Source organism: Thermobia domestica, chromosome 16 (genome assembly GCF_964235325.1).
Source record: "Thermobia domestica chromosome 16, izTheDome1.hap1.1, whole genome shotgun sequence".
In the NCBI taxonomy this organism is placed as follows: Eukaryota; Metazoa; Arthropoda; class Insecta; order Zygentoma; family Lepismatidae; genus Thermobia; species Thermobia domestica.
Window position 1 is genome coordinate 57828312 of NC_137469.1, and position 26889 is coordinate 57855200.

Sequence of the window (26889 nt, forward strand, 5' to 3'; positions counted from 1 at the left end):
CTGATTGGACTTCCAGCTAAAAACTATAAAAACGTTCCTACTTTTTTCCATTCTGGGTACATGACCTACCCACCTGCGCCTCCTACTAGATTTGATGCCCCTAACAATGTTTGGTAAACGGTATATTTATACTACTAATTTTTATTTATTTATATATACGTATATATGTATTTCAAATCAGGGAGTGCACTTAACTTCTGTCCATATGAATGACCCCTTAGTTTTGTTGTATTTTGCTTGCATGTACCGTTCTGTCTGGTGAGACATGCGGTGTTTTTGAAATTAATACTAATTTAAAAGTGTGAGGTGTTTATATTGAAGTAGCCTGTGTACTTAATATTTAACAGCAAGAAATTCTAGTTTTCTCAATTTTTTTGTCTCAAAATCTCACACATGCATAGAAAAAATAATCTCTGGTAACGGGTTATAGGATGACCCCGTAATTCATCTTCTACCCACAATATAACAGGAACAACTTTTAATATTTATCGAACTTGTACAAGTACTTATCTCATCTTTGTGACAAACCCCTCTCTCTATATATATATATATATAAAAAAAGGCCAGAAAATAATAAGAAAACGCCTCTTTTTAGGTTCTTCCTTACCGAAATGTCTTCCTAAAAGAGAGAGAGAGAGAGAAAAGAAATTCCAGTTGTTTTTGATTCCTCTTGGCAAGCTGGAGACACGATTTGTAAAGTAAAATATTTATATGTAAAAAAATCATATAAAAAAAGACATAAGGATTGTTTACTTTTATTCAGTTAATTGTAAAGTTTTTCTTCTATACACTTGTATTTTCAAATTTACGTCTTTGAGCAATTAACTTCTTAATGTTTAAAACGTTCATAAAACTAATTTATTATAGATTATTTTCTAGCTTGTTGCCTTGTTTTACATGTTAATGACGGCTTTTTTTAATATATCGGTTTCTTTTTAATTAAAGATTGATAATCCTTTATTTCTTCTTCTTGTGTAGGAAAAAGTCGTCTTCTTGTTTTCAAAGTTGTTGTTCTACCCACAATGCCAAGTACAGGAACTATCTGAAAAAAAAATAGACTTTATTAGTAGTTTAAACATATAGATTCGTTTCCGTTGGTAAGCTGTAGAAAATGTAATATGCGGAAAAACGGACGTTCAGTTAACAGTTTTACTCATAATTTACTTGAAGAATTTCAAGTTTAGATTTTTTTAATTTTTCTTCTTCTTGTAGTGAAACAAAAGGAATTATTATATTTCTGTTATATCTAGAACGTTATTCAAGCTGCGATTATTCTCGTCTGATTAATGGATTCTTTCACCTCAACCTCAAAGGCCACCCATATAGGCTCACTTTGCTACTCAAGTTTTCGTGCTTAGGTTTAGCCCAGGTTAAGTTGGAGTTACCCATTAATATCTTCCGGTGTCACCGGGTTTCTTGTCCCTCCCCCCGGAAATATTTACCCCCTGAAAATGTTTACTACCCTTCCTTGTCGGTTTCTGATTACTTCAAAGACAAAATCAAGTGTTAAATTACCTCTTGATTTCATTACATGTTATCTCTGAAGAGGTGAGCTCACTTTGGGTAAAATAATTATATTTTTTCATGGGGATGGGGGCAGTAAATTTCCCTAGGATTATTACTCCCCAATCTCTATTTCTGTCTACCTATAAAACCAGAAGTAAGATGTTATGATATTAATTAATATAAAACTAATATTTTTAATAAACTACCTCTTGAAATTAAAATAACCTGAATATTACTTTTAATTTTAGTAGTTTTTTTTCCTTATTTCTTAAAACAATATTAATTTTGTCCCCCGCTATTTTCTATCTGAAAATGCGATCCCCTGTCGGCTTCTGGTTACTTCAAAGACAAGGTCAGCTGTTGTGGTTAGGGATGCGCACGAGACAAGATTTGAGGCTGTCTCGTCTCGAAATTGTGCTGTAAAAGTGATGTTTCGACTCAAAAAATGTATATTTCTCTATTGGAAGAGCTCTGTCTCGACTCGAATTTTGACAGGAAAATTCTGTCTCGTCTCGTCTCGTGTGCATCCCTAGTTATGATAATAATTATCATTTTCTATATGTTGTGAGACGCACTGAGTTTTGGATGTAATGCTTTCCATCTAGCCAATTTGACGGAGGTAAAAATTCCCCCTGTTGATTTTTAGTTACGCTAAAGATAATGTCAAATGTTACAAAACTAAATAATATAACTGCATATTTATCCCTTAAAATTCATATTCAATTTGGACGCGCCTACTCTATATCCAGGGGTGCCCATCCCCCCCAAAGCTCATGGCGCACTCCCCCCCAAAACTAATAATCTCTTCCCTCCTCAAAACTCAAGTCCTTTAAAAACAATTGTCCAGTGTAGCAGTAGTTTTTATGGTACTAGTAATTGTTATTTTTGTAGTTGTTTTTATTTCCTGTAGTAGTATTATAGAATGCTTGTAGTAGTAGTAGGGGCAGTAGTAATTATAAAAATGGCATTACTTTTATTAGTAGTCTTGGTAGTGTACAATACTAAATATGTTCTATAAGGATATTGAAGGGTATAAAAACTTCTACACACTGTGTATGGCACAGGTATTCTTTTTTTTTTTTTACAATTAGTAGTAGTATTTTTTTCTTTACAAAATATTGATATAATTTCCTTGTACATGAAAAGTAAGACAGTTTGATACCAAAAGAAAATGTTATCTTCGAAATTAGCCTACAAAAAGAAGTGATATCAAACAAAAAACATTCCTGTAAAAGAGCCAAGTACGAGTGGCCTTAAAAAGAATTGAAATCACAAAAATAGGCGCCAGGTTCTGGTGGACAACAGTTACAAACACTCACTGGTTCACTCCAAATTTAGATTTGAAACTTGGCTGTTGTCTGTATGGTTACCACTAGCTCACAATTATGTCAAACTACTTTATAATTTTCAACACACAACATAGGCAGTTTTCAAATCTAAATTTGAAAGTGATTCCTTGAGGTTTGTAACTGTTGTTCACCAGAACTTGGCGCCATCCTTTCATATAGCAACTTGCGCGGTACTTCATTCATAGTTTCTAAGCAGGGGGTAGGGAGATTCATTCTCGAGATTAAAAAAAAAAAAATCGCACCGTGTTCCAATGTTATTCTGACGACAGCAAAATTACTTATTCGGCATTAGAGTAAAATTCTTCCCCATTTTTTTTTATTCCCCCCAATTTTTTTCTCGATGGCACAACTTGCGCCATTCATCCCTTCTGTGGGCGGCCCTTCTCTCTTAAAACGAACGAACCTTTCCTTTCATACGGCTACTTGCGCGGTACTTCATTCATCGAGTATCGAAGCCGGGGGTACGGGGGTTCACCCCGGAAAATTTTTGAAAATTAGCTTCTCAAAATCGTGTTTTAATGCTATTCCGACAGTAAAATTGCTAGTTCGAAAGTAGAGTAAAATCCCCCCCAAAATTTTTCTCAATGGCGCAACTTGCGCCATACGTCCCCCCTGTGGGCAGCCCTGTCTATATCTGAAAGTGTCCCCTCCACCGCTCCGAGAAGGTTTCTAAAGTAGTTGCCACGAAAGAAGTCTGATGACCGTGCAGATAGGGAGGTAAATACGCTGGTTAGCAGTGTTATTGGACTTGACGTAGGCTAGCAGTCAACATTGAAGATCTTGGCTATTTTCTTATACTTGCGTGATTATCAAAGAAAATAGATAGGACCAGAGAAACTAACAACTGAATAATAATAATAATAATAATAATAATAATAATAATAATAATAATAATAATAATAATAATAGTTCTATCTATTACTCACTTATCTGTTAATCTGAACTGAAATTGAATTTAGGATCCTCAACAACAGTTAAGTCATCACTTGTACTATTTACAGTGTCTGAGTCCTGGGATAGTCTACTGATGCAAAAGCTTTTTCTTTTGCCCGTTTGTCGTAAACGAAAAGAGATAATGAAATGTAACGTACCACAATAATAGGTAATATTATTCTACACCCGAAAATACGAATCGGAAGAATTTTCAATGTTGTCATCTATAGAAATTACTGTGTGATCAGAATATGAATTCCCCAAAAATCTAGGTTAAGGTAGCGACTAGAAAAATGAACTCAACGGTAATTGATGACTTATCTTGTTATCTTGGTTCCTTATCAACTACTTTAAAAATAATATTTCTATTTATTTTGTAATAACTAGAAAGTGTAATTTTGATAATTTTCTGTACAAATGACCCTATACCCATTCCTTCAAAAGTTATTTTTTGTAAACGCAGAGTAAAGAAACTAAGAAATATATCCAAATCGTTATCTAATTGGATCGCAAGAAAAGATCATTCAGATATTTATTTCTTTAATTTAGTCACTAGTTATTCTTTTCCATTATTCTCCATTATTTGCAGCTTCCTGCAAATGTTCCATTACCATGCTAATGTATCGATGACAGATTCACTAAGTTTTGAATCAAATAAATCGTTGACCATAGTTTCCAGCTTCATGTTGCTCCTGAGCGAAGCGCCTCGCAAATTGTTGGGCAAAAGAAATGATAATCCTTCAGGATAGACCACGAGCATACGGTGAAATGATGTTTGCATTTGGACTTCTCAATCGAACTCTTGAAAAGTCAATCAGATTAATGTTTAAAGGTGAGTTGATACGTTGAAAAAGTGCCTTGTCACTGGTTGGATTATTTCAACTTGTTTGTCTAGTTCAGTGGTTTTCAAACTAATTCCTATCACGACTCCCATTTTATCACATCCTCTTGCCAGCGATCCCCTTATAATTCCTGGTTTGTAATAAGCTTGTGTGGGATTTTTAATATACCTATTGCGGAGCTCTCACGATATCCATCTATTTCTATAAAAGTAGAATCAATTTCTTGTATATAGTGGATATTTCCTACGATGAAAGTGCTCGTTCAAAATGGCTATTAAACCCTTTCATTGAAGAGGCCATCAAAGTAGCTGATCTAAGCCCACAACTTCTTGACGAATTATCGTGCGACAAGTCCTTGCAACTGGTTTTTGTAACGAAGACTTGGACAAGTTCTATCTAAAGAGGAGAGAAGAATATCCTGGTCTAGTATCTACTGCTTTAAAGGTAATAATTACATTTGCTACATCGCACCTGTGTGAAAGTGATTTTCCTTCCATGGTAAGCATTAAAAACAGAGACAAGAAATCGCTTATCAGTTGAAAGTGACTTGATAATGTGCGTCACGAAGATTGAGTAGGACATTGCTGCACTAGTGAAATCACACCATGCTCAGGTATCTCATTATCTTACAATTTTAACTGTATTTCAATATTCAGGTTTAGTTGCATTTGTATTTTGCTTGTATTTCAACATGCAGTTCTTATTAGTTTCACTTTGTACATTTTTCATTTAAACGGATTTTTGAACAACTCTGTACTTGTTGAAAATGCTCAGTAGATCTATTTTATTTGTTTGTTTTTGTTCTTAATATTATGTATAAAAAAAGTGTCTATCAGAGCAAAATTTAAAATAATATTTGTAAATATTTTCCGATATTAGATTCTAATTATATTTATCTTTTCCACTTATCTTCGCGACCTCATGAAACGCTCTCGCAACCCCTCTAGGGTTCGCTACCCCCAAGTTGAGAAACCCTGGTCTAGTTGAACCCGTACATTTGCTTCACATAAAAATCTATGCTAACAGTATAGTTTTCATGCAAATTGCAGTGAATTACGTCCTCCTAATCATTATTTTGTATAGATGTATCGCTCGAAGTGTTGTTATTAGTTGCAACTCAGCCATTCTTTCGTATGTTTCACATAGACGCAAAAATACCGTTTCTCATCGCTGCTGTCTATGAAGTGAAGAGATAAAAATACCTCTATTTGTATCCATATTAGCCTGATGTCGAATGAGCAAAGTGGTAGCAGTAAAGGAACATTAGAGTTTGTCTCTTTCGTTCTGAACTTTTGGCATGTATGCATTGAATTTTTAAGCCCTCAAACCCTTGAATGAAAGTGGCAAGCGACGATATGGACTGAAATAGTGTGACGTCACATCCTTCTCGTTGTCATGGTGATCGCAATTTTATTTTTTAAACAACATACCCTATGAACCTAAGTACAAAGCGAAAACGGTGACGTATTACCTCTTGATTGCAAACATTAGAGTAAAAGAAACACTTGTATATGTAAAAAAGATTTCAAAAATAAATAAAATTACGAAAAGATAGAAAAAGCAAACAATTAGGTAAATAATATGTTAAAATATGACAAATGTTGAAAGTTAAATATTTCCCCTGATATATTAGATTTTGTGTATTTATACAGTTGGTTACATTAAGTGTCAAAATATATTTAGCTCGTTTATTATCGGATATTAAATTTAAATAATTATGGAAAATCTTTATTTAGCACCATCAGTGTCACACATTACATTGCAAATGTGTAAGCCTACAGAATTAGTGTTTAGAGCTTGTGCTGAACCACTCATAATTGGATGTTTTCTTGTTGTACTGTCACTGTATGTTCTTATAGTAAATAGGAAATATAAGGGAAGATCCGATGCATGTTAACTGATCAGAAATTGGTCCAGATTGAAAATTCTCACACGGGAGGGTCTCACAAGTTGTCGCTCAAATCTGATTGCCATATAACACATCTAATAGAGCATCATGACAAATGAAAACGAGCAAAATTTAAAGTGCTATGGACCAGAAAGATAGGAGCTACGGGGCTTCAAAATTTGAATATCCAAAAAATTATATCATGGAATTATGTACGTTTAAAGTAAATATCTTGAAAACCGTGAAAGCAATCAAAACAAAAGTTGAACAATTTAATGAGAACAAAATGCTCTATCGAAAATCACAAACAATGTTGCCATAGGTGACGCAGTATTGCCAACTCAGCATAAAATATTTTGTTTAAATAGTACCATATACAAGTGTGCACAGATTTAAAACGCACTATTATCACTAAACATAACGGTGAAGTGTGGTGGTACAATATTGGACACTGTTGGAGCTACGTATGCTGAAAATGTGCAATGAAGAAATCCTTATTCTTTACACGGGAAGAATGAGATTTAATGAATATAGTACAGATATTCTGAATATTATTGAAAATTACTCCAGGGGCGGATCCAGGACGGACTTCTGGGGGGGCGCTGGGTTGTAATACTGCTACTTAGAGCTCCTTTTAAGAGCTCGAGACTCTGGGATGAGTTTTCTTTATATATAAAACAAGAAAGTTTCCTCCTTGGATCCGCCTCTGTGATACTTCCTGAATAAAGAAAGGAAAATTTGAGTATATATAACAGAAATATCCTCATTTCCCCCCTTAGGAGCGGTTTTTATCGAAAATGCTGAAATAGTGAGAGGTTTATATGTAAAGTTTCATCTCTCTTCAGGGAATTCCGTGATATAATCTATTCTTGGTATATATATATATATATATATATATATATATATATATATATATATATATATATATATATATATATATATATATATATATATATATATATATATATATATATATATATATATATATAACTTCATTTTACCTCTCTTGGGATACACATTTCAAACAAGAATTTTAGGAATGATCCAAAAAATATATCAAAATATTGCAATCTTTGCCAATAATTAGTTTTTGGATCAGGGTCCACAAAATTTTTGAACGACTCCTCTATCGAGTTTTCGGTTTTTCTTTTAATGGAATAAGCACATCACACTGAATTAAGTGGCTGTTTGAGTTTGGCTACACTTTAGAGGGTGGCCCAAAAGTAGGTATACATCCCTGCATTGATCAAGTATAACATTCTAGTTTATGGGTTTATTTGCTTCGACTCTTCCGAGCTGAAGATGAAAGTAAAAACACATTAAGAACAAATAATAAAGAAACTCAGTCTACCTGAAGGATAACAATAGATGAGCTAATCAGTAAGGTACTGTATACCTATTTTTGGGCCATCCTGTATGTAGTTCTCCAGATATAAGGCCTATAAGATTTTTTTGATTGAAATATAGGCCGATTGAATCTTTTGATTTTAAAAAATAAAACTTCATTTTACCCCTCTCAGTGGCGGCTTTAGGGGTAGGCCGGGTAGGCACGGGCCTACCCAAATATTTTGACAAATATATAAACGCTAAAAGATACAATAAAGAGTATATATATCTTACACTATTTATATTAATGGTAGATAATTGTTTAGTAAATAGCATCAACCACTACTGTAAAAGTAATTTCCTACTGTCATTAATCAATTACATGTGTACTTGTATGAACAACTTTTGTGTACACCTACTTGTATATTCTGCTCAATTATCTTTGTACATACCGACATGAAAAGTTCTGATTTAATTACCCATGTGTACACTCATATGAAAAGTTCTTTTTTTATTATATTTGTGCACACTCATATAAAAAGTTTTCCTCTATCTTTGTGCACACTCATATAAAAGTTCTCCTTTAATTATCTTTGTGCACACTCATATGAAAAGTCCTTTTTGATTATCTTTGTGCACACTCATATGAAATTTTCTTCTTTAATTAACTTTGTGCACGCTCATATGAAAAGTTCTTCTTTAGTTACCTTTGTGCACACCCATACGAAAAGTTTTCTTTATTTATCTTTGTGCACACCCATATTAAAAGTTCTACTTAGTTACCTTTGCGCACACTCAAGTGAAAAGCTCTGGCACCGCCTATGTGATCAGATGATACAATAAATAAAAGCATGAAATATATAAAAAAAAAAAATCAGTAGACTCATTTTGAATGCTTAAATAGTAACAATCAACATCGTGGAATGTGTCGAGATTTTCTTTGTTATATGATTAACGTACGCGCCTGTAAGTCCACGTCTCATATAGTCTCGCTGATAAAAGGGACGTTAAACCAGAAACAAACGAACAAACAACATCTACAATGTATTGATTAGTTACCATACGAGATCAAAAGTTTATGTCTTCCATGACCCACAACCCATGAAATTACAACAATAATGCATTGTATTGGAACTTAAAAACAAGAAATATAAGATTTTTTCGTTACTCTGATGGCAAATTTTCAGTGTTAACAAGGACGAAGAGCAGTTGTAAAATCAACTGTAATGATATTTAAAGTTGTCCAGTCTCTACTTTCTAAAAGTTTAAATCTTGATCTTGTACCATTGACATAAATCAAAACACAAATGATCCTTTTTAAAGTACTTATGTATACTTCATTAAATAGTAAAGTTAGCTTTCAAAGTCGTTAACTTCTAGAAGTGAATTGCTATGTCGTGATACTTATTCCCTAATAGTAGCAGTTATTGCCTATTGCAACCCAGAAAGAAAATACATATAGTGCAGAATGCTTGTATGCATTTGCAAAGGAATAGACAGGATTTCACCTAAATACAACTGATATATTGATAAATGGCACAGGTAATTGAATGGTTAGGAAGCTAGCCTCCGATAGTCTTTGGTTCGAATCCCCAGCGAGGCAAAGACCTCCATAGTGTTGGTTCATCATTCCTAGTGAGTTGGACAGTTATTTGAATTCCAAAAGTACCAGACATCGTAAGTTTACAAGAATAACGGAAATTACGGTTAAATCTTCATACAACGAATTTCTCTAAAACAATACAATTATTAGGTCTATCGTCGTCCCCAAGTTGAGATGTGACAGAATTTTTGTGATAAGGTAGCCTCAACAACCTTATCTCGTAGGCAATTATAATTAGATTCGGGTATACATTCCACTATCGCAAAATATAATTATTATATACGAGTTATTCTTCCCAACCTTTCGGCCCATTTGCAAGTTATCTGCACGCTAGCGACATCTACTGGCGTCAGTAGGAAGTAGCGCAGCTAACAACAAATATTAGCCCAACTGTGAACTATTGGGAATTAATATGACTGATAAACAGGCATGTTACGTTTATATTAAATAGTTTTCCCATCCAAGCTCGTTTATTAAAATTACATAAATATTTATCGTAGATATTTATGCAACACGTAATATTTAAGTGTTTTGAAGTTTGCATATTAGCACCACTCACAGACTGATATTTTTCATTTATAATAAGAGTTGAAAAATACAGTTTATTACAATAAAACTCGCCCTCTATTATGTTAACGTTATTTGTTTCCGTATCAAACTTCACCCGCTATAGTCGGAAAACGGAAGGAAAAATGAAAGATCGAACTTGTTAAAAGTGCAGTGCTCAAATTTAGAGGAAGAATGATAAATTTGGAGGATGAATGATAAATTCGTGGGAGATAATGATAAATTTAGATGAAGAATGTTAAATTCGTGGAAGATATGCTAAATTTAGAGGAAGAATAATAAATTTGGAGGAAGAATGATAAATTCGTGGGATATAGGTAAATTTAGAGGAAGAATGATAAGTTAGGGGGAGAAAAGTAAGTTCGTTGGAAGGAATGGTTCATTTGAAGGAAGAATGATAAATTTGGGTGGATTGCGGTTGCATCCAAGCCCTTGAGGAATTGGGCTTTTCTAAGTCTTTAAAAGTGTTGTATCGTTATTATTTTCATTTTAGACTTTAAGACTTCATTCAATATCCTGCAATCAATTGTGTAACGCAGTAGTTCTTAACTTTTCTGTTAAAAGGCGCAACATATACAGCACGTAAGTCTCGAACCAGTACTGAACCACTCCTGCATCAATTGAAGAAATGATTAAATAACTGACGTTGCCTATGCATATACGCAATTTAAATACGTTTATAATAATTCTTATAGTAGTACAACGATAAGCTAGAGCAAAAATTATGTGAAAAATATTATATTATTGTCACTGGATTTACGAGTCTGTAAAGAAACAAATAGAGCTCTAGTTTATACTAGGGATGGCCAATTCCGGAATTTTTACTTTCCGGAATCCGGAAAGTAAAATCGGAAATATTCCGAATTTTTTGAATTCCGGATTTTTATAAATTCCGGAATTTTTGCGAATTCTTAATTTTTTCGAAATCCTACAATTGAAATTACCGAATTCGGAAAATTTTAACCATCCCTAGTTTATACGGAAGTGTATGAAATTTAAGTTGCAAGATTTTACTTTAACAAACATACATAAAAGTAGATAATACTAAGAGCATTGTTAAAGCAGAAGAAAGATCTCCAGAGATACTTAACAGAGAGGGGAAAATAAGAATGAAATTTCCAATGCCTACTCATTTTACGAACAAACATTCCAGTTCATTCTCTTTTCTCCTTTTTTTTAAGTGTACCTTTGAGGAAGTGATTAAAGTATGGATTCCAAACTGTAACGGTTAAAAAAAAAAACTAACACAATACGGTAAGTTGTAAGAAATGACCACCCTGATCCTAATATTATGTTGATTTACCGTAGAACATTTTCTCCGTGAAGACATCCAGTGTTAAATTAATACCTTTCCTTGCAAGATGGAAGCATTTTCTTCGATTTTAGTGCAGGAGAAGGATGGGTCAAGATGATCCGGTGAAGAAAACAAAGGGTATTCATTATTATTTCATGACGTCACACTTGAAATCAGTTCCAAAACGTGTCAACGAACTGATATGAAGTAAATTCATTTTTTCTTTTCAAATACAGCAGCATACAAATTTCTGTGAACGATACTACAAGGAAAAATGTCATTGACACGATATACCGAGTGTCTCATGAGTCACTCAATATTTATTTGACAGGTATGTCACTTGATGTGTTTTATCCAATTGGATTAGAAATTCTCAGAAAGGAAATAGTAAAATCAATTTCGCTATTAGTTGAACAAATGAAGAATTTGTACTATATAAAACTACTCTCTGTGGAGATAAAGAAAAAGGACAGGAAGAATGGCAATATTTTATTTTAGGGGAGATTTGATTAGTACCTTTACCGTTTAGTTCACGATATTATTAAATTGTTCATTACCTTCTTACTTCGGTACACAAAAGGACGAACATTGACTTTAGTCTGTCATTTTGTATACACACAAGGTAGAACCGTACGTTGTCGCTATACCACAATATTTTAGTTGCAACTTTCAAACGATATTTTATTTGATTTTTTTTTTTTTTTTTCGTTATGGGGTATCCTCGGATACAAAATCATATGATACTATATATAAAATTAAGGTTAAAATTTCACCCAGCAAGGTCTCGTACCCGTAGAACTTTGAATTTAAGCTACGTCCTGCAGTGGAGGATCTAGAAAGTAAAAACTGGGGGGGGGGGGGAGAGAAGGCCAGCCAGAACCCAGATTATGATAGTTATATCATAAGTTTACGCAAATCATTTTAATTTGAAATCTGTTTACACGCTTCGTTAACAGGAACTAGGAATAAAAAATGAATTATTCCTTTCGCCAGTTACGAATAATATATATTACGAACAAAACTTTGGAAGGAATAGCAAGAAATTGTAACAATTTTTACTTTTCATGTAAAATAAAGAAAAAGAACACATCTTTGCTGCTTTTTGTCTTAATTTTGTTACTACCAGTGGCGTGTTTACGATTTTGTTTCGGTGGGCTTTGCTAACTTTACTGCTGGAAATATGAAAATTCTGGAAGATATTCAATTTACTTTAAAATAATTTCTTGAATTTCGGGGGGAGTTTAAGCCCGGAAGCCCCGCCTTAAATACACCACTGACCAGCATACAATGACACAATACATTATCGTGATCCATTCAGGAACTAATTAGTCGATTTCTGTGTTTGCAAATTGATTAAACAATTTTTATGGGTCCTGCAGAAGTTCCCAACTTAACTATCTGCAGATGGATAGAATGGCTAGGTTGACATTGTGGACCTCAAGTATTTATTTACACATTGTATAACAGAAAAGTTGCATCTGAAATTATATCTAATATTTCAAAAATTTTCCAATTAAGAGTCTTCATCCCGGCGAAATTAAAATATCACTAATTTTACAGTAATTATGTGATATCTTCAAATAGATAAAAGATAATCGAAATGTGGAACAAGAGCGCCCTAGACAATATTATTTTACATGAGAAACCGTTATCACGACTCAATTATCTGCTTTCGATTTCGAGCCATTTTGAAAATCGGCATTTATTTTCGCGTTTCTAAACAGCTGAAAAGGAAAGCCACTAGGTGACGTGATAACGGTACCTCACGCAAAATAATATTGTCTAGGGCGCTCTTGTTCCATATTTCAATTATCTTTTATCTATTGGAAGATACCACATAATTACTGTAAAATTAGAGGTATTTTAATTTCGCCGGGATGAAGACTCTTAAGAGTAAAAGGCAACGCTTATAAGCTTTCAAAATATAGCTATATATAAACAATTTCTTCAATTATTTTTGTCACTCGAAAAACTGGAGAACCTAAGTTTCGACTCCGACTACTGGCGTGCTAAGAAGACCTGTTTCCTCACAGATTCGTTGTGCAAAGGGTGAAATTCTTTTCAATAGATCAGTACGTGATAAAAGAAACAAAGAGAAAACGAATGAGGAACGAAAAATCGGGAAATGAAAGAAAATAATTTTAGATGCGACTAAATAAGTTTTGTTTCGTTTCACAGTGTAAAACTACAGTAGACTTCCAATCTATACGAAGTCAGTACTGAAACGGTCGTAGATCTATCTGTACTGTTAAGTTCCATTTGTAGTACATAAATTTATAAGATCAGAGACAGAATTCATTCCTTGGACGGTGAAATCATATCAAAAAGTCATTTTCTGCTGTCTCTTACTGCTTTTGTTATATGAAAATTATTATATAAACTGGAAATTGGTGGTAAATTTTACAACATCCTGTTGCATTAGAGAAATAAAATTAGAGATAAAAAATATTCTTCGGACACAACCGATTCCAGAAAGCTGCTTTTCGCTATCTTTTACCCTTTTTGCTTTATAGAAATCCGTAGTGAAACCGGAAGTAGTAGTAATATTGTACCACTTCCGGTTTTAGTAGAGAGTTGCAGGTGAAGATTGTATCTCTTCTTAAGGCTTTGTATCAGTAGCACAAAAAAATTCAAAAAAGCTCAGAGATTTTGTGTCTCCCGGACGAATGCACGGACAGACAGAGTCAACATCTGTGCGTGCTACATAAAAGTTATTAAGTCCAAAAATTGTAATCTGAGAAAAATGGGATTTAAACATTCCAGTTTTGTATTTTAAATTTTATTAAGCGACTTACACCTTTGGCGAGCAGTGTCCCACGTAGCGTAGTCGCTAACGTTCTCGCCGTCGGTGCGAGCGGCCCCGGATTCGAATACCGGTGGGAGCACTCAGTCGAAAAAGTGTAAAAGCTTCATTCCGGCCAGCCATCCTGAATGAGTTTTTCCTGGGTTTTCCTTCATTTCTCATAGGCTCCAGGCTGCTTTCTTCCTTCCCCAAGAGCTCCTTCGTGGCTAAGCGGTTAGTGTACGCGCCTTTGGCGTGGGAGACTCAGGTTCGATTCCAGGGGAAGAGCTCATGTGGTTCGAATTCCACGTTAATCAGTAGGTCCACGACTCATATAGCCTCGCCGCTGAACGGGACGTTAAACTCAAAATCAACTCAACTATTCCTTCTCCAATCCTTTCTTCCTTCTGTTTCCTCGGAGAATGTGCTCGCCGAGGGACGTCATCTCTCATAGGTAGGGACGTGAAATTTTCGTTTTAACGATAACATCGAAAACTTGAAAAAGGCTAAGTAAAGTATCTAAATAAGGCCGTTTTTGGTGTTTTTAAATCGCGAAATAACGGGAATTGGGTACTTTTAAAAAAAATAACACCGAAATGCACTGCATAAAGCGATAGATTCGCGAAATCGCTATATTGGTCGGTAGTACTAATAACATAACACAAGTTTCTTTTGAACAAAATGTGATTCCCAGAGCATCAGTCCTATTATTTTTAGAGCGGTTGGTTAGTGAAAGTTTGCCCCTGAGATTTTGCTCCCTGTGCTCTTGAAGCAATATCTTTGCCAGCTTCCAATTGACAATTTTGTTCTTTGAAAAATAAGAAACATTGCAGATGGTATAAATTCGCCATTAATTGAAAATGTGTGGTGATAATGATATGAATTGCGTTTTAAATAAGTATATTGTGATTTTTTTTTTTAAGTGAAGAAAATCTTAAGAAACATTATGCTATGAATTGCATTTTAGATAAGTATATCGTGAATTGATTGTTTTCTTGAAGTAAAGAAAATGTTAAGAAACACTGCAATGTGCTTTTTAGTTGATACATATATTCAAATCATACATTAGATAAATCCAAGTTTACGAGGAATATCGAGCTATATTTTTCTCAGGTGGTAAGTCCAAAAATATAATTTGTTCTTTTAAATTTAAGATTTCAAAATTGAAAACTATTCGTTTAATTTTAAGATTATAGTTTATTTTAATTAGCTTTCACAGACCACTTTCTCTGTGTTTACAATATACTTGCTTTTCAAAACCACTACAAAATAAAGTAAATAACCCTTATTTGCTTTATTAAATCGCGAAAAATAACACCGATTTTAGGGATAAAAGAAAAGAAAACTGCACATCCCTAGTCACAGGTGATGGGCCATTGATGCCGCAAGCCCAGAAATCTAAATCCTGTTGGCGAGCACTTGAATGTTTTAAATTTTGCATCAAATGTTCCCTTCAAAGTAAAGTGTTTCAACGTTCAAAGGTTTAGATCATTTTCGACTTAACACCTTTTACGCAGCAAACACCGATATATAAAGTAGTTTTTTGGTAAACCTAACTTCTTAATATAAATTAGGAAAGAGAGGAAAAAAGAAATAGGAACTCAAAACATTGGAGTCATTTTGATGCAATACCAAAGACATCTATCCTCATTAAACACAAGCCGAGCACAGGAAGGAATATACCCGTTCCTATATTCTTCCTCCCCTTCGTCATACTTGTTAACGCCTTCGTACGAGTAGGAGAAGGGAATGCCGCCGACTATGATTGGTTTCTTTATACATACTAATAGTCAAGGGAGCTTTTTTTTGAATTCCTTTTAATTAGGGTATCTTTCTTAAGGGAGGGTGTTAAGAGATTTTTCAATGATGAAATAAAAAAAAGAAAAGAAAAAAGAAAAAGAAAAAGAAAAATATATGGGTATCGTAAACACACCACTGATTCAATAATGGCTTTATCAACGATGCCATCTCAAACTGATTGAGAGGGCTCATTTAGGTTTCAATTAGCCCTAATGACGGAACGTTCTGAAAGGTTTAAATTAGCTGTTAAAGGAAGAAAAGGAATAAAGCTTTTAAACGAATAATAATACCAGAAGTTGGTTTTAAAAAAGCAAGAATTTCGTAGTTTTTTTGTTTCTGATTTTTCTTTTTATTTTATCCGATCTACCCTTCACAGCAAGAAAATAGAAACAAGCTTAATTTGGTTGTCCTTGATTTCACATAATATGACCAACTTCCAGAAGCTGCCAAAATAGCGTAAGTCTATGTAGACGGTGTCTTCCCACTTGCGACAGTCCTATTAGCGACAGGAACTGTTAACTGTCCTATGAGCGACCGATTCGATCCGTTAATTGTCCTATGTCACTGATTCGTTCATACTACGATAATGCAAGAATATAAGGTTCTCTCTTCTTTAACTTCTTTTATATTAATGTGATTTAGAACTTAACAAAATGTACTATGAAAAATTTCGTTCTACCTGAATTTAATACGTGAGAATGCTCTCATTACATTAACGATCTTTTATACTTTTTTCCTAATATTATATTTTTGAATTAATTTCTATAAATACATTGACTCTATCAAGGGGAGAAGTAATTAAATATTTAGAGTAGTTCCGCCTTTGTCTATGATTCTAACATAATTTTAAAAAATCATGTTAAAATGATAGGGAACATAAGTTTAGATTGAATATGTTTATGGTATAAGAAAGAAATCAGAAAGAGGTAGGGGCGCCCGAAGAAACTTTTCTAGGCAGGGGCATCTCCATGGTTGCTGTATCACGTCTGGTATATCTGGTATTTAATATACGTGGCTTGCTCTACTACGTATACAATTTTTTTAGGAGCCAGGGGGGCGGCCCACTGGGCGCCTATGGAAAAAAGGTGTTCACCATTTGAGGATATCAAAGAAATCTAAAAACACGGTGTATTCGAAGAAATTATTACACAAGTTACAAATCTCTCGCAGGACTTAACAGTTCGTTTAGTTATAAGGGATTATTTCAGATTGCTACACGACAAGCTTTTATGTATGTCAAAACAAGGGAGGAAGGCAAATTAAGCAATTAGTTTATGTTTTAGTAGCTTACAATGGGGAGGGGGAAGGTAGTTTAAAGAGTTTGTTTATCTTTTGGATTGTTTAGAGTGAACTGCATTGTAATTGGTGAGTTTGGTTAAGAATAGCCAATCAGATATAAGGGATCTCAAAAGCTGTCTTTTGTCATTGATTTTTTTTTTCATTTTATTCACGGCGAAGCTGTTACACGTTTAAGTTTTTCAAAATAAAATATATTACTGGGCTTAGTGAGTAATTAGATTTGAATCAAATTAAGTACAGAAAACAGAGCTCTTCAAGAAAGGGGTTATTACAACTGTTTTTTCAATAATTACATAGGAATATACTTTTAATGGAAATATCCCTGTTGTCTCGTTAAGTTATTTGATATGTTTTATATCAAATCAAACTCAAAATTAAAATAAGTTTTATTTGCACTCACAGTAGAGGAAACATATATTTGACCAACAGTATCACTGGAACGTACGTATTTCATACCAAGGTTGCTCGGGCGCTAATAACGCCAGAGTCAAACATATTTTACGAGATGGAATCATATCATCTTCCATCATCTCAATGTAAATGAATCGATCGTTCATAGGACAGATAACAGTTTCTGTCGCTAATAGGACTGTCGCTTCTGAGACTAATTCATGTAGACATGGCTTCAAATGTAAGTGGCTGAACTCCTAAATAATAACCGAGCAGTTGTTCCATTGAGAGAAATCACACCAGTAACTTCTATCGCTTCAAGCTAAAAGAAGAGATCTTACCTAATGCACTAATTCTTCTTGCATAATAATAATAATAATAATAATAATAATAATAATAATAATAATAATAATAATAATAATAATAATAATAATAATAATAATAATAATAATAATAATAATAGACTACCAGTAGTGGCGAGACAGCCCGTCGCGGGCTTGAGACGCTCCAACGCCTTCCGTCAGCGATCAACTGAAATATGTTCATAGCCTAGCAGCGAATATGTGATCAGCGTGTTGTGACGCACTGTCTCTAACAGACGTATGAGGAGCTTCCTGTATCTAGGGGTCAATTCGTCTTTATTCATGTGACTCCTCAGTTTGCCTCACGACACTAGGTGGACGCCGAAAATTTAGGCACACGAGTCAGGAATGGAACCCGCGACCACGGAAACATAAATAAGTCAAACGCTCAAACCACTAGAATAGCATTTCTTAACCACTATGTCGCGACACATTGGTGTGTCGCGAGATTTTAAATGTCTTCTAAGATCTTCCGGAAAGAAATTATCTGTAGAAAAAAATAAAAATTTATCGCCAATCGACTTGATTTCACACTTATCTCTCATATTTTGTATCTCATAGTCTATCCATAATTTTAAAAAATGTATATTTATGTATTTGCTTTTTTGTATCTAGGAAAAAAAATCACATGGATGGATGTTGCAAAAGTTTGAAACATACTTTGGTGTGTCGCAAAGGAAAAAAGGTAAGAAACGCTACACACTAGACTACAAAGCCCCTAACTCTTGTATATGGAATTGTGTGAAGTTGTTTCACCCTTAAATTGAAGTGAGAAAAAAATATCAATGTGACTTCCTTAAAGACCCGCCACTGTGACCAACTTTAACATGATTTACTGTACCGACCAAAGGTTAGTTATAAGTTTCTTGAATGCGGAAGAAATTCGTTCTTCACTCATTTTAACAATTTTTTTTTTTTAAATATAAATACAAGCTGCATTTACTTCTTGTCTAACACGTTAACTTCTAATCTAAAATTTACGTTTAACAAGTTTGTTCGTGTATTTTCCTGCAATTCTTTTTTAAGGAATTTGGTTTACCAAAAACTCATGTCTGTCCGTGTGTCCGTTCATCCTGGAGACAAAAAATATCTGAAGAACTACTAAATGGATCACCATCAATTTTAGCCAGGATTTAGAAGATCAGAAGTTATGTACCGAGTTTGTTGATAGAGGTGTATTCAAACCGGAAGTGGTAGAAACAAATCATTTCCGGTTTCAACATTGATCACTATAGAGCAATAACAGTAATAGACAGCAAGAAGCTGTTTGCATCGTTTAAACATCCAAAGAATACATTTTATCTCCATTCCTAACTCTGTACTAAAACCAAAAAAAGATAGAAATCCACTTCCGGTTTCATTATTGATCTAATAGAGCAAAAACGATTAGCGACAAGCGGTTTTTCTGGAATAGATTTAACGTTCTAAGAATAGGTACCAATTTTTCCGTAAACCCTCTATTGAAACCAAGAGTGGCACAAATCAACCACTTCCGGTTTTCACGTTGGAGCATTGTTCCCTATGGAATAAAAATATGAACATTACGCAAAATCCATAAAAAAAAAGACCGGAGGCTTTCGAAATGTAGGTGTGGAGAAGATTGGAGAAAATCTGTTGGATCGAACGGAAAACATATCAGGAAGTGTTAGAAATGGTAGAAAAGAAATGAATAATTTTAGAGGTAATTGGAAAGAGGAAGAAAACTGGTTGAGACACTGTCTGTATCATGAGGGTACGTACAAAAAGGTATGGTGGCAGGAAAAAGAGGGAGGGTGAAAAGGCTGCACTTGATAGACTGTTTTAAAGCAGCAGAAAAAATCGTAAGTGAAGAGGAAGAGGTTAACTGAGGATAGTGAGATATGGAAGTTTCTCAGTTCGCGCCAAAAAGCCTGCCAATAATGTCAAAATATCTATGATGATATTAATGAGTAGATGTTTTTGCACGTTACTGTTGGTAGATAAAATGGTGACTGTGTGTACGTTAGTGTATCGACATAAGGCATAGAATGAAGTGATAAGAATAAAGAAGAGGTAGTTTTTGTTGTAGTTATGTTCATCCATGTTGACGATTAAAAGGATAGTTTGGAATATGTTTTCAAGTGGTGGAGATGTATCCTAATGAAATGAAGGAAAGTATAAAATAATAATGTATATATTTTATATATATGTACACACATCTGGACTTTTTTTGTGGTGTTTGGTATTAGATATTTATATTTTGTGATTAAGAGGGTATCCTTTACTTTTAGGCTTAACTCAAGCAGGGCTGTCGCGTGGGCGGGGCGACCGCGGCGATCGCCCAGGGCGCCGGGATGACAAATACACAAAATTCAATTTAGATTATTCTGTCATCTTAGTAAACGATTTTTTAAAATTTAATGTTAATTCCGATATTTTATTAATGATCAGACCACGGCTAAGTAAAATTACCGGTAATGTAAAACATCGTCTAGGATTATTCAACTAGAACTCTCTCCAGCCCTCTGTGGAAAGAGTTTTTATCTTGGAAAACTGACCGAGATCTCCTACTACTTAATGTCTTATCCATGAGAGTTTGGTACAAACTGAAGCAACTTCAATGTAATTCAATAACATTTTTTTATTCCTATTCCGTCCAAGAAACGCACAAGAAATAGACATATTTACGCTGAACAAAGACTTAAGGGGGCAGACTACCAAATATTTTTGAAAAACTAATATTTTTTTCTTTTGTCCGTTTATCGTAAGTGGAAAGAGGTAATTAAATGTAACTTACCATAATAATAGATAATGTTATTCTACACTCGAAAATACGAATCGGAAGATTTTTCAGTGTTGCCATCCATAGAAATTAAAGTGTGACCAGAATTTGAATTACTCAAAAATCTAGGTTAAGGCAGCGACTAGGAAAATGAACTCAACGGTAATTGATGACTTATCCTACTGTCTATGTTCCTTGTTTACTACTTTTTAAATAACATTTGTATTTATTTTGTAATAACTTATTTATTTTGTTATAATTTATGTAAGTTTTATAAAATAAATATAAACATTATTTAAAAAGTAGTAAACAAAGAAGATGGACAGAACATTATTTATTTTGTTATAATTTATGTAAGTTTTATAAAATAAATATAAACATTATTTAAAAAGTAGTAAACAAAGAACATAAACAGCATGATAAGTCGTCAATTACCGTTGAGTTCATTTTTCTAGTCGGTGCCTTAACCTTGATTTTTGAGTAATTCAAATTCTGGTCACACTTTAATTTCTATGGATGGCAACACTGAAAATTCTTCCGATTCGTATTTTCGAGTGTAGAATAACATTATCTATTACTATGGTAAGTTACATTTAATCACCTCTTTCCACTTACGATAAACGGGCAAAAGAAAAATTATTAGTTTTTCAAAAATATTTAGTAGTCTACCCCCTGGCCCAGGAAAGACGTAATTCATTGGTCATACTAGCTATGGAAAATTATGAAACCATAAAGTTAGATTTGAAGGAAATATTGTCCACATTTTCTCACAGAAAGTCAGGAGAATTCAATTTAGTGTTTGTGCAATTAATTTTGCTCATTTCTATTGTAATTTATTAGTATATATATGTTATTATTATTTTAATCACACAAAACAGTTTCCAAGTACTTACAGCTTTGAGAGAGGTCAGCCATACACAGGGGTCGACTCCTGTCTGTTCGTGCTAATACGTAAGTGAGCAGTTGTTGTGTTACACTATTAGCTTCGTCTGTGTACAAGGTCATTGAGCGAGTAACATACAAACTGGTAGCTTTTTCTTGCACATTGAACAGACCGATGCCACCTTGTGAATGTAAACTACACATTACATCATATTTAACACGAAAGACCTAATGTTTCCATAGAAACCAACCACATAAACTTTGAATTTGTTTTCCTATGAGTTGAGGCATAGGTAATACATTTGCCAAATACCAGATTTTGCTTAAGAGATAAACATTTATAAATTTAGCTCTAGAATATAAACATAGATTTCTGGATTGATTTACATAACCTGAATGACGCAGTGTGTTTACAATATTCGTATAGTTATGATCAATAGTGTGCATTATGTTTGAATAAAAGGTAATTCCTAAAATTTTGATACTGTCGGCCTGAGGGACGGTATCTATATCATTAAAATCAATACTATTGTTTATGTTTAACATATGTGATTTACAAACATTTAATCTAGCCTCAGATGCTACCTCATATTCACGAACACATTCCATCATGAGAGAATAATCTAGTTTAGAAGAGACAAAAACTGTTACATCATCTGCATAACTAGCCACCTTTATAGCAGGGGTAATAATATTTAGACCAGTTAGGCGGTCATTTATAGCATATAACAGGGGAGCAAGGCTAATAGCAAAACTCAACATTGAAAGGGGATCACCTTGTCTTATTGAACGTTTGATGGGAATGTTGTTGGATAGGTGACCGTTAACATTTAACTTCGTATGAGCGTCTTTATAAAAATATTTCATCCATGTAACAAATTGTTCATTAAAACCGAATTTTCTGAAAACAGACCATAAGTACGAGTGTTCAATATTATCACAGGCATTTTTAAAGTCTAAATTTATCAGAGCCGCTTTAAGAGCGCAATCATTACAAATAGTAATACTATCTCAAATAGTTAATAAAAGGTGATAGATGATTTTCTGTTTAACAGCCACATATTGCAAATTTTGTAATAGCTTATCCATGTAGTCCAGTAGTCGGTTTTTAATAAATCTACTAAAAATTTTGATATCTGTATTAAGAAGGGATATAGGTCTATAATGGCTAACATTAGATGGTTGAACAGTTTTAGGGATAAAGACCGTGACGGCTGTATTAGGGCGCTTGATAGTCTCTGAAGCAAAGAACCATTCATTTACAATCAATGTTAGTGTATCGCCCATTATATCCCAAAATTTAACATATAAACGGCCAGAGATAGAGTCGGGGCCAGGAGATTTTCCTTTTTTTGCAGCATTTACAGCTCTTTGTACTTCATTTTTAGTAAACGGAGCACATAAAATTTGATTGTCTTCATCATTTAGCACTGCAGGCACACTGTCAAGTAATTTATTTTCGCAGCCGGTAGCAGCAGCGACCCCAAATAACTGGTAGTAATAATCATAGAGGATGTTACGAATATTGTCCTGAGTAGTTTGAATAGAGCCTTGAGCATCTGTGAGTGACGTGATAAGTTTCCTCCGTCCACGTTTGGCTTCTGTTAACACATGTGTAAGAGAGCATTGTTCTTCTTCCGGAAACCCTGGAACTTTACTACGTAACCTAATCCCTTCCATTTTCTGTTTATGGAATTGTAATAATTTGGCTTTGTATTTACGTACAGAGATAAGGGCCGAGCGATTTGTCATCGCTTCATTTTGTGCCTCTAATAGACATCTATAATAGAAATTATAAAGTTTTCGCTTATCAGCATAAATTTCAGAGGAATACCACCTACAAAAGCTTCGGATTTTGTCCTTACAGTATTGATTCCACCACTCAATATATATTTTAAACCACTTCTTTTGTTTAAGCCAATAAGCCCACGTTTTAGAAAAGAGCTGACAAAATGTCTCATCATTGAGCAGACTTTCATTCATGTGATAATATCCCCGTCCCCGAGCAATCTTCTGGTCATTAATTTTAATTTCCATTATTAAACAGAGATGATCAGTGAAACACGTGGGATATCGGTATACAGAAACAACCTGGGATTTGAAGTTATCATTTACATAAATCCTGTCTATCCTTGAGCTCGAAGTTTTTGTAATAAATGTGTCCCCCCTTAAATCTGGGTGTTTGAAGTCCCACACATCTACCAAAGACAAATTCTTTACCAATTCATTTAAGGTAGGGCAATAATGGTAAGTTGGTTCTGTTGTGTGAGTTATACTTGAATTATGATCTCCGCCAAAGATAACATTATTTGGGCCACTAAAAAACGGCGCTACCTCATTTGCATAAAAATTATTCCTTTCTTTTCTATTATGGCTTCCACTGGGCGCATAAACATTGATTAGAGTTATATCATAAACCTGACCTTTGATAATTCGACCATTAGGATGTAATTCTACATTTGTAAGCGGGATGCCTTCTTTAACCAAAATTGCAGTACCAAGGCTATTATATGTACAATTATTATATACATTATATGATGGATGTACGTTTACAATCTTTGGACCAACTTCTTGGAGAAAAGCTACATCTATTTCAGATTTAAGTAGAAAGTCATTGAGAGCTTCAAGTTTGACTGGCGATTGTATTCCGTTGATATTTATAGTTGCTAGTTTTAAGATAGTACACATAAATATTGTTATAGGAAGTTGTCTAATGTTAGCAACACACTTCAGAATACCACATCACTATTTGGCTGCAAGCACTGTGTTTCTGAATGTTTAGGTAGGAGTAGAAACTGTTAGTGACTCACCTGAAGAAGGAACTGCGGTATCAGGTAGATATTCCGTACTCACTAATTTAGCTACAGACGAACGGGTGATCCTAGGTGATACTTCTAAGGGTCCCTGATCCGTCTTCTTAGGTTGTTTTACTTGAGCTATAGCCGTTCCTGCTTTCTTCCGTTTCTTGTCTTGGGAGGCTTCCTGGGAATACCGGGCATCAGATCCTTTTTTCCCACTAGGACAACTCACAGGGGAGAAAGGATGATCTTTTTCCTTGGACTGAACTGGAAAAATGGGACTTACAGAGGAAACTTCCGATACACTATAGATGCACTCTAGCTTCTGATCACCATCAACAACACTAGTGGAGGAGGAATCACTGTCTATCAAAAGCTTCTTTGTATCTTGTTCAATGACAACTTGATGTTCCCGTGGAAAATCTGACTCAGCCAGTGAAGAAGTACCATGTAAAGCTGGAGGGGCTGCAGATGAGGTCCTGTCCTGACTATCACTAATATCCTTGGGAGAGACGTTTTCCTTAATTTCTCCGGAACATGGTGGCTAGGAACACTGTCTTTTGGCACTATCGGAGTAGTGTTTAGAGAACGGCCCTGTATCACAGGGGTAGTCAGCTCAGTCATTAACTTTGGAAAGTCAACATCTGACGTTAAAGTAGGCAAATTAGCAGGTTTAACCACATTAATTTCTGGGGTTGGCGAAACCCGAGAGCGTTCCTTATCACTTTCAGTATGTTCTATGGTTGTTGTTGAAACAAAGGCCCGTTTTTGACGCTGAAAACATTGATCTTGTAAATGATCTCTAGATTGGCAGTAATAACAAGTACGGTCCTGACCGAAATAAGTTACTAGGAACTTCTGGTTACGAATATCCAGGAAGGACGGTATAGGTTTAAACAAATACATAGTCACGATCTTTCGTCCAGATCTAATTTTATAAATATGAGTATCGTCATAAATTTCGTCTTTTATACTTTTACACTCTCCATAGATAGACAAGGCACGCGTGACATCATTATCACTATATTCCGTGGGAATGGCATGTATTCGCACATAGGTTAAAGGTCGATCAGCTAATTCTAAAGTCACTGGGTATGTTCCACTATCATCTTGAAATTTAACACTATCACCATAATCTCGTAACAATTTGTCACACAACAAGTCAGACAATAACTTAATATACACACATTTACGATAAATATCCAACTCAATACTTAGTATTTGTTCTTCCTTTAACTTAAACGTATTTTGAATAAACTCATGGATTTTTATTGTGGACGGACGGTTAGGAATCGCACGAAATCCTAATTTTAATGTATTGACACGTTTGATAGACATTTTATAATTCTAAATAAACTCACTAAACTGAACTCACTAAACTAAACTGAAATATATTAGAATCAAGTCAGCGTAAATTCCAAGCAAACACAAAGTACACTGGGCGCATTCAATGCCTCTCGCACGATACGACACTGGACGGACGACCAGCGAAAGACGTGTTACCTCTTGGGCAGCTAACACGCGAGTCCACCACTGAGCCACCACGCCCCCGAGATGGTATAAAAAGTTTCGAGACTGGTTCTGTAACACGCCAACAGATGGCAGCGAAAGGCTGCACCGAAAGGCACATAGAGCACTGATCTTCTTCATAAGTTAGTGTGTCAAAAGACATCTCCATCTGTACATCGGGAGCTGTGCAGCTGATTCTATTCTGACCAACTGCGTTACCACGTCTGCGACTTCATCATTGGACAGGAAGTTAGAACAACGAGCGTCCGTGAACTTTTGTGTGAAACTGTGCAAATTCGCCACAGAGACGCATGAAATGATTCGGTAAATGTATGACGATGCTACAAACAATCGTTTGATTTGCTTTAAGTGGCATGCACACTTGAAGAGCGGAAGAACATCACTGGAAGATGACGAGAGTACCAGAGTGAACTTCAACGAGCACAACATCCGAAAATGTTGAAACCATTTGGCAACTTGTGCATGAGAATTGTCGGAGAACACTCCACGCTATCGCTGCCATGGTCAGTGTGTCAGTACAGGCAGCTCTCACGTGTGATTTGAACATGCGCTCTGTTGCTACCAAGTTCGTCCCCAGGCTGCTGACCCAGGAGCAGAAGGAACAACACATCGAAGTCTGCGAAGAGCTCCTTCACCGTGCTGTGGATGACTCGTCCTTCATGTCGAGAACCATTTCTAGTGAAAAAACTTGGATGTACGGCAGTACGGGTACGATCCTCAGACAAAGAAACAGCCTTCATACTGAAAGAGTCCATCATCTTCACGACAGTAAGACAGGACCGCAGCTCGACCAAGTGCATGCTCATCGTCTTCCACCAAGCAGCATTGTGCATCACGAATTCGTCCCCGGGGGTCACACCGTCAATAGCGAGTTCTCCTGTTTATTTCGTGTGATCCTCTTTACTATTTATTTTCAGAGCTCATTTATTCCTTAACCAATATTTCGACTTCACATTATGCTGAAGTTAGTACATAAATTGGGAAGTTTGCTAAATGGG

The 26889-nt window shown here is 34.8% G+C and overlaps 1 protein-coding gene across 1 annotated transcript; it reads right to left on the reverse strand.

Annotated features, from left to right (window-relative positions):
* On the reverse strand, nt 1-26889 carry LOC145673068 (uncharacterized). The gene is made up of 2 exons (XM_081742417.1): nt 24374-26889; nt 1-1042 (listed from the first exon to the last, which is right to left on the reverse strand). Exon 1 carries the CDS (start codon nt 25697-25699, stop codon nt 24731-24733), a length of 969 nt encoding a protein of 322 aa, XP_081598543.1. The 5' UTR covers nt 25700-26889; the 3' UTR covers nt 1-1042; nt 24374-24730.